General features: G+C 51.2%; 1 protein-coding gene across 4 annotated transcripts in view; it reads left to right on the forward strand.

The window, feature by feature from the left end:
• The window catches only part of VAC14 (VAC14 component of PIKFYVE complex), a 207,416-nt gene that overhangs the window by 128,159 nt on the left and 66,924 nt on the right, over positions 1–12,333 (forward strand). For all 4 annotated transcript variants that reach the window (XM_067721030.1, XM_067721027.1, XM_067721028.1 and 1 more), the window contains one exon: positions 4,712–4,775. In XM_067721030.1, the coding sequence (XP_067577131.1) occupies positions 4,712–4,775 (64 nt within the window). The remainder of the gene's footprint in view (positions 1–4,711; positions 4,776–12,333) is intronic.

Consider the following 12,333-nt stretch of genomic DNA (forward strand, 5'->3'; position numbering starts at 1 on the left):
ACTCCATCCACGGGTTCATCCAGCCCTCCTGCTTACTCTCACTCTGACTCTGTGCCACTCTTCCAGCCTGGCAAAGGCAGGAACCTCCTGTCTGGTTTCCCTCCTCTAGTGCCCCTGTCCCCGACTCAGCCTGCGTTGTGTGTCCCACAGCACGCCGCGTTCTCCACTGCATACCTCCGGGCAAGCCCCACAGTGAGGCCCGTCAGCCAGGCCCTCTGCACGTGAGCACACGCACACACACGCTTGCACATGCACGTGCTTCTCCCTCTCCCCTCACCACGACGCTTCAGGCAGGGCAGGCCCTTGTTCGTGTCACACTGCTCCCAGCCCCCTCCACTTGCTCTGGCTCCCCCTTTGCCCTGCTGCTTGGGGAGTCCACAGTGCAGTATCCTTTCTCCGATTCTGAGTTCCTAGGCGTTTGATGCATCCTCCCAGTTCCCCTCCATGACGTTCCCTGATTATCTCAGGTGTCACAAACTGGAGTCCACAGTCAGAACTGCCCGCCTGTGCATCCTGGCCCTGCTGACTTCATATCTGTTGCCCTTGGACAAGCCACTTGGCCTTTCTATGCCTCAGATTCCTTATTCATTGAATAGGGCAACAGTGATAACACCGAACCTATGTGTGGTTGTGAGTTTCGGAGATTTTTGCATGTAAAGCTCTTAGCACACGGCATAGGCCACACACTCCCAATAACAGGTGCTTTAGTGTCAAGTTGTTTTAATGTCTGTTTATAATGAGACCCACTACTTAGCAAGGTTGTCAGGGGCAGGGCTTTTGCTCCCGTGTCTTTTATCATCAGCTTTGCCCAGGTGGTAATGGGCCCCTGATGGGTCCTAAGTGAGGGATCGGAGAGGGTCAGGGGTGGAACTTCATGTGGTGAGTGAGGAGCAGATCTATAAACACGGTTTCCAGTGGAAGACTGGTGACCTCTGTGGGTGAGCATGAAATGGAATCCACCCATCTGCAAAGCTTTGATGGGACTGCGTGTATCAGCACCCTCTTTGGACACTGCAGATGTAAGTGAATCAGACCCAGGACCTGCCTGCAAGGAGTTCAGGGACAGATCCTCAGATGAGTGATCGTGTGACAGCGGATGTGGTCACAGAGGACTGGGGGCACCGGGCCGGGCTTCGTGGAGGTTATTTGAACTGGATCTTTTCTTTCTCCTTCGCTTCCACTCTCCTCTAACTCCACCCTCATTTTTAACTCTGGTTATAAGAGAAATACACATTCCCTGGAGAGATTTTGGAAAAAACAGACGTTCCTACTGGAAGGTGGAGAGTAAATACATTAAATACATTGGTAGATACATTTGGCAGTGTGTATCATAACATTTAAGAATTTATCCTTAGGAAATAAATATAAATGTGGGTCAGGTTTTTCATCTTAACAAGTGTTAGGCTCCTTTACTGTCCTAACAAGCCTCTGGTGCAGGCAGTGGCGTTAGCACGTTATACAGGTGAGGAAATGGGGGCAAAGGCAAGTGACCTGCCAAAGGTCACACAGTGAATGAGTTGGAAAGTCAGGCTCAGACCCAGGCCCAGGGGCTCCTGAGTCTGGAAATTGATACAAAAGGGCAACCAAAGATGCTCAGCTTGCCTGGGTATCCCAGAATTGCAGAGTAAACAGTGTCTCATTTTTACTCATCAACTTGGCAAACACTTTGAAGATTACTAACATCCCAGTGTGAGGCTCTGGGTGGGGGTGGGGGGGATGACTGCTCAGGAGAACGTTCCTAAAGGGCAGCTTGGCGACAGCTATTAAAGCAGCAGGTGCCTGACCCTCCCCCGCAGCAGCCCCCTCTAATGGATCCTGGAGAAGTGCCCACACCCATGTGGAAGGAAGCACAGGTGAGATCTAAGAGTGAAAATTAGGAAATAATCGAAGTCAATTTGAAGCCGGTTTCTGACATCCTATCATTTCATCTATAAATGCGTGTGTTTCCAAAAGGCAGGAGAGAGGGAGGCCACCAGCGGCAGGGAGCCCCAGCTGCTGCTCCCAGCTGGCCCACCCAGGCTACCCCGCATGTCCTCCTCACCTTTCCCCAGGCCTGTTCAGGTGGACGGCGGGCTGTTCAGCAGGCCCAGCTGGCGCCCACAGCTACTCTTGCCCGCTCTGGGCTGTGCCCTGTCCCACAGAGGGCCTCTGGGACCAGAGGGGACAGGCGGCAGCTCAGAGCTTTTCTGTTCAGCGTGGAACTCAAGGCCCCCTTTACTGGGGGACTTCGGACATCCCTAGTCTACAACTGGAGTGGTGTAGCTTGAAGACACAGTAGGAAGTGAAAAAAGCAAGTTACAGATGATAGACTCTGATCCCATTTATGTTTACAAAACAAAAAGTAAGACTGGGAAAAGACGAGAGGGACCTTTGCCTAACCAGTAAATTAGTGAGTTACCTGCCCATAAAGTAAGATTGAAGGTTAAAGAGAGAAGGCGGGGACTTCCCTGGTGGCACAGTGGTTAAGAATCCACCTGCCAACGCAGGGGACACGGGTTCGAACCCTTGTCCGGGAAGATCCCACATGCCATGGAGCAACTAAGCCCGTGCGCCACAACTACTGAGCCTGCGCTCTAGAGCCCGTGAGCCACAACTACTGAGCCCACGTGCCACAACTACTGAAGCCTGCACGCCTAGAGCCTGTGCTCTGCAACAAGAGAAGCCACTGCAATGAGAAGCCCGCGCACCGCAACTAAGAGTAGCCCCCGATCGCCACAACTAGAGAAAGCCCGCGTGCAGCAACAAAGACCCAACACAGCCAAATAAATAAATAAATAAATGAAAGAGAAGGGGGCTTTGCCTTGTTGTGTTAGGAATTTTTAGTGTAAAACTATGTGTTACTTGTATAATTTAAAACTTTTAGGAGGCCAGGGGTGGTACCATTTGAAAAACAATATAAATAATGATAGTTTTAATGTGTAACCCACAGAATAAAATAAATATGTATGGGTCAGTGATGATATAAATGAATGAATGGATGGATGGATGAATAGATAGGTAAATGACGGAGAAGGAACAGTTGTTCTATATAGAAGAATTCCAGTTAATAAATGAAGAAGGAAAGAGGAATATAGAAATTCACCATTAGTCAAACTCCATAGTACTAATTGTAGGCAACATCTACTGATGGATGATAAAAACAGTGGGGGAATGTTTGAGGGGAAAAAACTGGATATTTGTCTAGTCTTAAGTATCTTCCGCAAGATATTTATTCATTACAAAAAGAAAAATAGTAACTTTACAGGGGAGAAACCTGGTAGGCACTACCGTAAATTGGGTAATAGGGTTAACGTCACCAGTAAAGAGAAAGATAGACATCATGTACCCCTGATTTGATGTACTGAGAAGGCACATCACTTCAGAAGCATTTTTCCAAAAATGCATAGCCTTAGCCTAGTCATGAGAAAACATGAGACAGGCCCCAATGGAGAGATGTTCTACAGAGTAACCGACCAAGGGTTTCAAAAGCATGTTCATGAAAGATATGGAAAGACTGAGGAGCTATCACAGATTGGAGGGGACCAAGGAGACAGGAGAACTAAATGTAATGCAGGGTTCCGGATTTGATCCTGGAACAAAGGACATGAGTGGTGAAATTGGATTAGGTCTGTAGTTTAGTTAGTAAAACTGTTATCAATGCTACTTTCCTGTTTGATAATTGAGCTATGGGTTTGTACAATACTAATATTAGGGGCAGCTAGATGAAGAATATCGAGAATTCTATACTATTTTTGCAACTTTTCTGTAAATCTAAAATTATCTTAAAAGGTTTTTTTTTTTAATTTATGAAAATGGCCATCACACCCTTGTCTCCTCTAGTCCTCAGCAACCTCTAATCTACTTTCTGTCTGTATAGATCTGCCTATTCTAGACAGTTCATATAAATGGGATCAAAATATGCGATCCTTTGTGACTGCTTTCTTTCATTTAGCATAATGTTTTCAGGGTTCATCCATGTAGCCTGATCAGTACTTCCTTTTTATTGCCAAATAATAGTCCATTGTATGGGCTCCAACACATTTTGTTTATCCATTCATTTGATAGACATTTGGATTGTTTCCACTTTATGGCTGTTGTGAATAGTGCTGCTATGAACATGGTGTACAAGTTTTTGATGTGGACGTAAGTTTTCATGTCTCTAGGAGTGGACTGGCTGGGCCATATGGTAACTAACTGTTTGGAGCCTTTTGAGGAGCTGCCAGACTGTTTTCCAAAGCAGCTGCACCATTTCACATTCCCACCAGCAATGTACAAGGCTTCCAGCTTCTCCACATTCTCACTCTCACTTGCTACTAATATCTGTCTTTTTTATTTTAGCCACCTGGTGGGTGTGAAATGGTATCTCATTGGGCTTTTGATTTACATTTCCCTGATGGCTTATGATGTTGAGTGTTCCAGAAGTCACTTTTAACATCCATGGTCCTTGAACCAGCAACACCTTCTGAGATTTCCCAGATATGTTCAGCCCTGGAGAGCCCCTCCTTGAGAGGTCACTGTGCCTAAAAACCTACAAGCATGGGTACTGTCCAAAAGCTTTGGGGAATGAATAGGCATTGGGTCTTCAGGGCTCCAGAGTTACATCCCTTTCCAAGAGCCAGAATCAGGGTGCAGGGGACCAGAGGGTCTGTGTGTCCTTGTGACAGGGGTCTTGTTCATTTGGAAGACTCCAACAGCCTTTCTCATGATGCCTTGTTCCCCTTTCTTTCCCCAGGAGGGCCCGATGGTTCTTGTGACTCCAGCTTCAGTAGCGGCATCAGTGTCTTCACTCCGGCCAGGTAAGTGGTTTGTTCTGGCCAGAGCTGTTTGTGGGAAGTGAGCAGCCTCCATCTTCCCTGGGTGCAGGAGACTGCAGCAAAGCCCTGAGGCAGACTTTGCTTGGGGCCGCTACTTGTGGGACACAGGAAGTGCCTGATGAGGGAGTCCGAAGGATATTAAGAAAGCCCACCCAACCCGGTTCAGATGGACACATGGCCTCTTGGGAGGGATTAGAAGCTGTTTGAGGTGAGTAAATACAAGTTGTAAGAGTGTAGCTAATGCATGATGACCACAGGGAGACGCTTGCAGATGCCTTTGCCCAGCACCTTTCGCTTGTCCAGGATAACACAAGGCTGATGAGACTGAGCAGGGAAATGCCGTTCAAGGAGAGTCCAGAGCACAGGCAGGGAGGGTGCATAGGCTGGGATGCAAGAGCTGTCCTTTCCCCGGTGCCCAGGTCGGCTGTGATGGTGCAGCCTTCCACATGGGGGCAGTGCAGGCTGTAATGGTGCAGCGACGTAATCCTCTTCCTTGCCAGCCCCCGCCATGCTCTGCAGGATGATGACATTCCCCTGGGAGGGAATCATCACCATTCTGTCCCTGTCTGCGTCCCCTGGACTTGCCCCATGTCACTTTTTCCTTGGGAAGGATTGGCTGTGGGGTTGGAATAGATGGAGGTTCTCCTATAAGGGGTTTCTTCCCTCTGAATTCAACATTGAATGTGGACCCTGGGGGAACGGGTCACTCATGAAGAGAAAATATACACTCAACCCCAAGAGACTCTCTTCTCCTCAGACCCTTAGGATCTTTTCTCCCTTTATATCATTTCTTTATTCTTATCTCTAAGGACCTTGTGGGTGTTTTCAAAGTGAGTACTGACTATAAATGTGGTCTGTTCCTAAGACCTCTCCCACATTGTTCAAGCAAGCCAATAAACACTGTTCATTTATGTGTTTTTAGCCAGTCATCACACACGTCCAGAGCCTGTGTTCAGCCCTGCAGGTTCCAAGATAAAGATACGGCCCCTGAATGTGGTCCCTGATATTGAGGTTCTCCAGTGGGGAGGCAGAGAAGTAAGGGTAGTGGTGGTTTTGCTGGGGGCTCAGACGGTGTTGGGGGCAAGCGTTGGCGCCCCAGCTGAGGCTCGCTGGAACACTGGCTGACAACCATGAATGCTCGGGGAGGGCTTCCGGGGCCCGGCTGTGCCCAACGCTTTGTGTTGCGTCGTTAGGTTTTGCTGACGTTTAAATCCCGTGGGGTCAGTGGTAGCATTATCTCCACTTTAGGGCTGAGGAGGGACAGGAGGTCGGGGCTGTTGTGTGGAGAATGGATTTAGGAGGGACTCGGGTGGGTGCAGACCGGTCAGGGGGCCACCGCCACATCCCGGTCAGAGGGGATAGAGGCTCAGACTGAAGAGGCGGCAGAATGTGGAGGAAGTTGATAGATTTGAGATCTGTTTTGAAGGTATAATTGACAGGATTTGCCGAGGGATGGGATGGCATGAGAGGAGGAAAATGAGGGAAAGAAGAACTTCTAGATTTGGGGCTTGAGCCAGATCAGGGCATCGTGGTATCATTTCCCAAGCAGGAGCGGAAGGAGGAACGGGTGTGTGAGCGGGCCCATCGAGAGCTGGGTTCCAGGCGGCTCTGAGCGTCCCCCAGGAGCGGTTAAGGAAGCAGGTTTGGATATTGGGTTCCAGAACTCGGGGGAGAGGTCTGGATGGAGATGCAGGGGGACTGGCCTGTCCTGTAGAGGAATCGCTTTAGTTCTGGAGGCCCTGGGAGTGAGGGGGGCAGACCTGTGGTTTAGAAGCCCCTCTGGCAGCGCCGGGGAGGATCGGTGAGGGAGGGGGCCAAAACTGGCAACAGAAGGGCCTGTTGCAGACTTGTCCCTAATCTAGGCCACAGGGAGGGGATGATCATGCTCCTTGGGGGTTGGGGAGGTCCAGGAGGAGCAGAGACCTCCCTCACGTGGGAGGCGGTGGTCCGTTCGCCTGAAGGAGGCCTCGGTTCCTGTGCTGCAGCCGGGAACCACCTGGCTGGAACCAGTGCCTTGATTTATACCCGTCGTTCAGCAGCAAACACCAGTCCTGTCTTTGAAATTAAAAAACCAAATGAGAACAAATTATCTAGTGCTTTGTTTCCCTCGAACGGAGGTTTCCTCGCGGCAGCTGCCGATCTGAGTCACTAGCTACGCCAGAGAGGAGGGCGGCCTTCAGAGTCGTGGAACCTGAGCCCAGCCCCCCACCCACTGGAGACGGCAGCTGAGGACAGGAGGGTGGGGTGCCTGCTTCCACCAGTTGGTGCTGCCAGAGGGGGACTGAGCTTGGGCAAGATGGCCTCTTCCAGGGACACCGAGAAACATAACCCACCCTGTGGTTTTCCAGATGCGCCGCTCGCCCAGGGCACTGCCCGCGGGTGCCACTTTTACTAAGTTCAGGCCAGCCTAGGGCAGCAGCCCAATTGGGGTCCCCTCCCATGGCAGAGAAGCATCCCCCTCTGGCAGAACACTGTCAGCGAGGTGACACTCAATCTGATGAAAGCTCTGGGCCCTCTCCCTTAGTCACAAAACTCTAAATACACTTTCAGGGGTTCAGGGATCTCCTCGAAGCCAATCCTTGCACCCCAGACTTTTTTTTTTAATCTCTAAATCCTCACTTGGCCCTAAACACAGGGAGAGTAACTGACAACCCAAGAGCATAAGCCTCTTCTTCCTCCTCATGTCCCCTCTGTCCCAAGATGCTGGGAAAGCCCTAGGCGGCCCCGGGTGAACAGTAGCCACAGGGGAGAGCCATCTGAATGAGCAGGGGCTACGAGGTCATCGTAGTGAGGAAGGGCTCCAGGTACCGGAGGCTGGGTTCCTCCACCCTCCAGGAGCATGAGAAATGCATACGGAGCTGGAAACCGGACTCCCTAGGAGGGCAGGGGAAGAGGGATGGAGGCAGCGTGCTTGCAGCTGAGGGAAGGGTTAAGGAAGAATAGTATACACCTCTTTCTCTCTGTCCCTCCCCTTCCTTCTCTCCCTGTCTAATGCTGCTATGTGCACCAGGCACGTTCTTCATCACCGTGAATCCTCTGAGCCGTGGAATCCCACTGCCTGAGCGCACATCCTGACTTCACCATGCCTGGCGGTGTGGCCCTCGGCAAGCAGCTTAACCTCTCCCTGCCTCCGTTTCCTCATCTGTAAACTGGGTGTGATGATCTGCTCACCCCGTAGTATGGAGCTTAAAGGAGTTAAAGCATGTAAAGAGCACAGAATGGTGCCTCGCCCACAGAAAGCACTTTACACACTTCAGCTACAATTATTATTACAAGAACCTTGTCATTATCCCCATTTTACAAGTGAGGATACGGGCCCGGAGAGGTTAACTTCTTGCCCAAAGTTGTTCAGCTAGCTAGTGACGAGCTTGGAATTCAGGCTAGTAAGTCTGTCTGACCCCCAGGCCCACACATTTGAGCTTCATTAGTCACAGTTGGAGAGTTGCAGGAGCTTTACATGTTGGCCTGTGACCTGATACAGGAGCCCCAGACAGGCATTGCCATGGGCACAAGCTTCTACTCTGAAGCCCTGGGCCTTGCTGAGGACCAGTGTCATCGGGGACATTTAGTACAGGTCTTCTGGTATAGCTGGCTGCATAAGGCAAGCAGAAAGATCTAGAAATCAGTGCTTCCCAACTTATAGCACCTGCTGATTGAAAGAATTAGTAAAGATCTTTTATAAAAGACAACTTTGAATCCAGCAACAGTTCCCTTTTAGATTTACCTTTGTTCTAATTTGATTAGAGCCGTAGCATATGAGTGCCGTCAAGGGTTAGACATTACAGAAATAAAGTGCTGCTTCCCAGAGAGAAGCGCTGGATTTTATCACCGTGTAGTAGAAGTATCAGAAGCCGTAGTCAATAAATCAATATTTTAATAGCCACAGTAGCGCCATTCATTTAGGAGTCGTAGTACATATACTTGTAAGACCTTCATTATGAGATGCTTTATGAGAAAATCCTCCGTGAAAATGGAGTTTTGGAGACACCTTGAAATAACTCAAAAGCCCTCAAGAGTGACTAGTCTAGACATTTTGGAACCAGTACAGAAATGTGTTTCAAACTGTGTGTGAGCTCCGTTCTGTTCTTTCTGGGTAAAGTAAACCAGCGCGGAGGGAGCGCACCTCCGGCTCCAGCCCAGCAGCTCAGGAGCTGAGCACAGGGTGCAGCGTGCCCGCTCTAGGAGGGGCCCAGGTTCCAGAGTCCTGGCTTCCCACCGAGCACGCGCGGAGCCCAGCACACACAGCCCATCCAGCGTAGCAGCTGAGAGCTGTCCCCTCAGAGGCGGGCAGGATCATCTATCCTCCCTTTCCCTGGTGCCCTGGGCCGTGCCTGCTTCCCATGGCCTTCACCTCCAGCCAGCCAAGGGAAGTGGGAGCCAGGGAGAGCGTCTCCAGCTGAGGGAGTGAGTTCTCCATGCCTCATGGCCTCGGACAGGCCCCATACTGCCTCATCTGTGCATCAAAGGACTTTGACCATCTGTGCATCTGTGCGTGGTCTACATGAACCATGGGGCCTCTTTCAGCCATGAAGTTCTTGGTTGTTTGAAGCTGACCCCTGCCTCACCATCAGTCCAAAGGTACCCGTGTCTGGGGAGGGCTGCTGTGGGGAAAGTCGGAGACTGTTAGCACACACAGTGCTGCCAGTTTATACACCAGCTCCATGAAATCCTTCCTTTGTTATTTGGCCCCAACAGAGCGCCACCTGAGGGAGATGCCATAACGGGCATCGATTTCTGCCCTCAGTAGAGATGCTCAGCTGGCTAGGAGCATCTTGGGACCACTGTGAGTTAAGGAGCCCGGCTGGCCGAGCGACTGTCTATCCTTGGCATCTTGGGATCCTATTTGGGCCACTTGGATTTGGAGCGCCCCCCCCCCCAACAAAGATCAGCACCAGGCTTCCCCAGTGTCCTCTCTCACGCGGAAATGATGCTGCCGTGGACTGTCTTGAGTGCGGCCCATTAGGAGCCAGTGCCATGCAGTGGGTGAGGCCACTCTGGACTCGGATGCTCGCATTCAGGTTGCCAGCTCCGCCACTCCCCAGCTGTGTAACGTGGAGAGGTTACTTAATGTCTCTGTGCTCTGATTCCCTCGTCTCCAGAATGGGAACAGCATTGCTGCTGGCATAGGGCCCTTGAGGGAAGGAAATGCGGCTGTGCAGGTACAGAGCTCAGCATGATGCCTGGCACAGAGTATTTATGCAGAACATGAGTAATCATCGTTTTGAGTACCATCGCCATCATCACTGTTATCAGAGCCATGTGTCATCTTGTCTCCCCTACCCCAGCAAGGTTCATACACCCCACTGGGCCTGAACTGCAGGGTGGATGGGGGAGGTGGGTTTGGCACTGCCTTCCTCCCCACCAGCAGGACACAGCTGTGCTAGACCAGTGCAGCCCTGAGTCCCCCAGGCCTCCCTCCTGAGGGCTGGTTCAGCTAAGAATGTGGCAGCGACCTGCCAGACATGGGGCACTCATGGCACCCTGGGCCCCATGTGGCAGCTCCTGCTGTGGAAAGGGACTCACTGCAGACCTTGGGTTCACGGGGTCAGGGGAGAGCAGGCAGGGAAGGGGCTTCCGTTCATTCCCCACTGCTTTCCGAGCTCGCTTTGTTAAGGCCTTGGGCTGCAGATGGGCATCTGAAGTGTCTCCAGCCATGGAGACACTAATCTCCAAGTTCCTGCCCACCCAAGGAGAAGAGCTTACAGAGCACCCCAGAAGGCGCTCAGTAGGAGGCCAGTGCTATGGGGAAAAGAGGAACTTGGAGATTAGACAGTAAATCCTGGCTATCGGAGGAGGGAGAGGAGTGTCTAGGAAATTGTTAGAGAAGAAAAGAAAATGCTTGGGAAGCCCTGGGATGGCCTGCCAGCCTGCCACTGCAGAGCCTGCCACATGTGCTGCCCAGTGTGTGTGCCGTGGTCCATCTGAGCTGAGGGTGCTGAGGGCATGAAAGACACACTGAGTTTAAAAGACTCCGGACATAAAAAGAATATAATGTCCTTTATTACTAATCTATATATTGATATTTATATTGATTCTGTGTTGAAGTGACATTTGGGGTATATTGGGTTAATTACAATATATCATTAAAATTAATTTCACCTGTTTTCTTTCTACTTTTTAATATAAAACCGAAAAGCATAAAATTCTATATGTGACTCGCATTATGTTTCTGTTGGACAGTGAGTGTGAGAGAGATTAAAAGATTGTCCGGGAGGCTGCATTTGCCACCCTGGACTTGTCTGTCTGTCGGGGAGTTTCCCCATCTGTCTTAGGCTACCAGAGAACCCAGATGCTTGAATATTCTCAGAAGACCCCAGAACTTCCAGACATATGGCTCTTGGGGAGATCTCAGTGTCAGCCCCACCCAGAGGCTCAGGTCTGCTGGGCCGCGTCACTCACACGCCCAGCCCCTCTAACCACCAGAGGATAGAAGTGCCCACTTGCACCCCCGAAACGAGCACCGTGGGGAATCATCAAACTATATTAAACAGCAGTTCCGCTTAGCACTTAACAGAGCTAAGACCATGCCCTTTAGGAATTCACTTCAAATGAGCTTCAGGAAGTCTGCAGGCGAATTGGGAAAGCACAGGCATCGAGTTCCTGATGCAAATGAATAATTGAGCAGCCTGGAAATACCATGAAAGGCCGTTTTGTACAGGCGAGCGATAGTGTCCTGCGTCGGAGGGGAAAGGAGCCCCTGCCTGACATCCTAAGGCCCTCTGTCCTTGCCGTCCCCATCCCTGACAACCCTGGCCAATGCCTGGACACCGTGCTTTGGGCAGAGGGCTAAGTATCAGTGTCCCAGCAGCACCCAACCTTCCCGGGGCTGCTTGGCGGGACTTTTCTCTGCCTGGAGACCAGCAGGGCTTTGGGACAGGGAAGCGGGGAGTCTGTGCCCCATTGGAGCAAAGGCATTCTGAACAAGCTCTGAACAAGGCTGAGGCTGTGTCACCTCTTCCCCGACTCAAACAAGAATGTTACAGCTTCACAGGCAGCTCTCAAGGCCTCTCAACCAGGCCAAACATGGTGCTGAGTGCCCTGGAGTGTGACGAGGTGAAGAGCCACGATCCCTGTCCTCACGGGAGAAGTGTTCTTTGGGTGCCTGGTGAAGGACCTGTTGGATTTAAGGGGTGTTACCAGGGCCATCCCCTGGACTCTCTGGACCTGGTGGTTTTGTTTTATCAACAAAGGGTCTGGACGTAATGCCCTGAGGGCGCTAAACACTCTTTCAACCATGAGGTCTGCTAGGGCAGAGCTCTTTGATATCAGAGAGGTTTTCTCTGGTACAAGCCTGCTAGTGCTGGAAAGAGAAAAAGGGGAAGCGGGTGGCTGCCCGGCAGAACGGCTTTCCTCCCCAGACGTGGTTGTTGGAGCGCCTACCTTGGAGAGGGAGGAGGGGAGTGGAGGGAGAGGGGCCCTCTGAGCGCTTTGCGCGGTGTGTGCCCTCTGCCACTGCCCCGGGACAGCGGGCTGAGCGTGCGTTTCTCAGTGTGCGGGGCCAGGGTGCGTCTGCAGCTCTAGGGGCGGGGACCTGATGGGC

This window comes from Pseudorca crassidens, chromosome 20, assembly GCF_039906515.1.
Source record: "Pseudorca crassidens isolate mPseCra1 chromosome 20, mPseCra1.hap1, whole genome shotgun sequence".
NCBI classification, from domain to species: Eukaryota; Metazoa; Chordata; class Mammalia; order Artiodactyla; family Delphinidae; genus Pseudorca; species Pseudorca crassidens.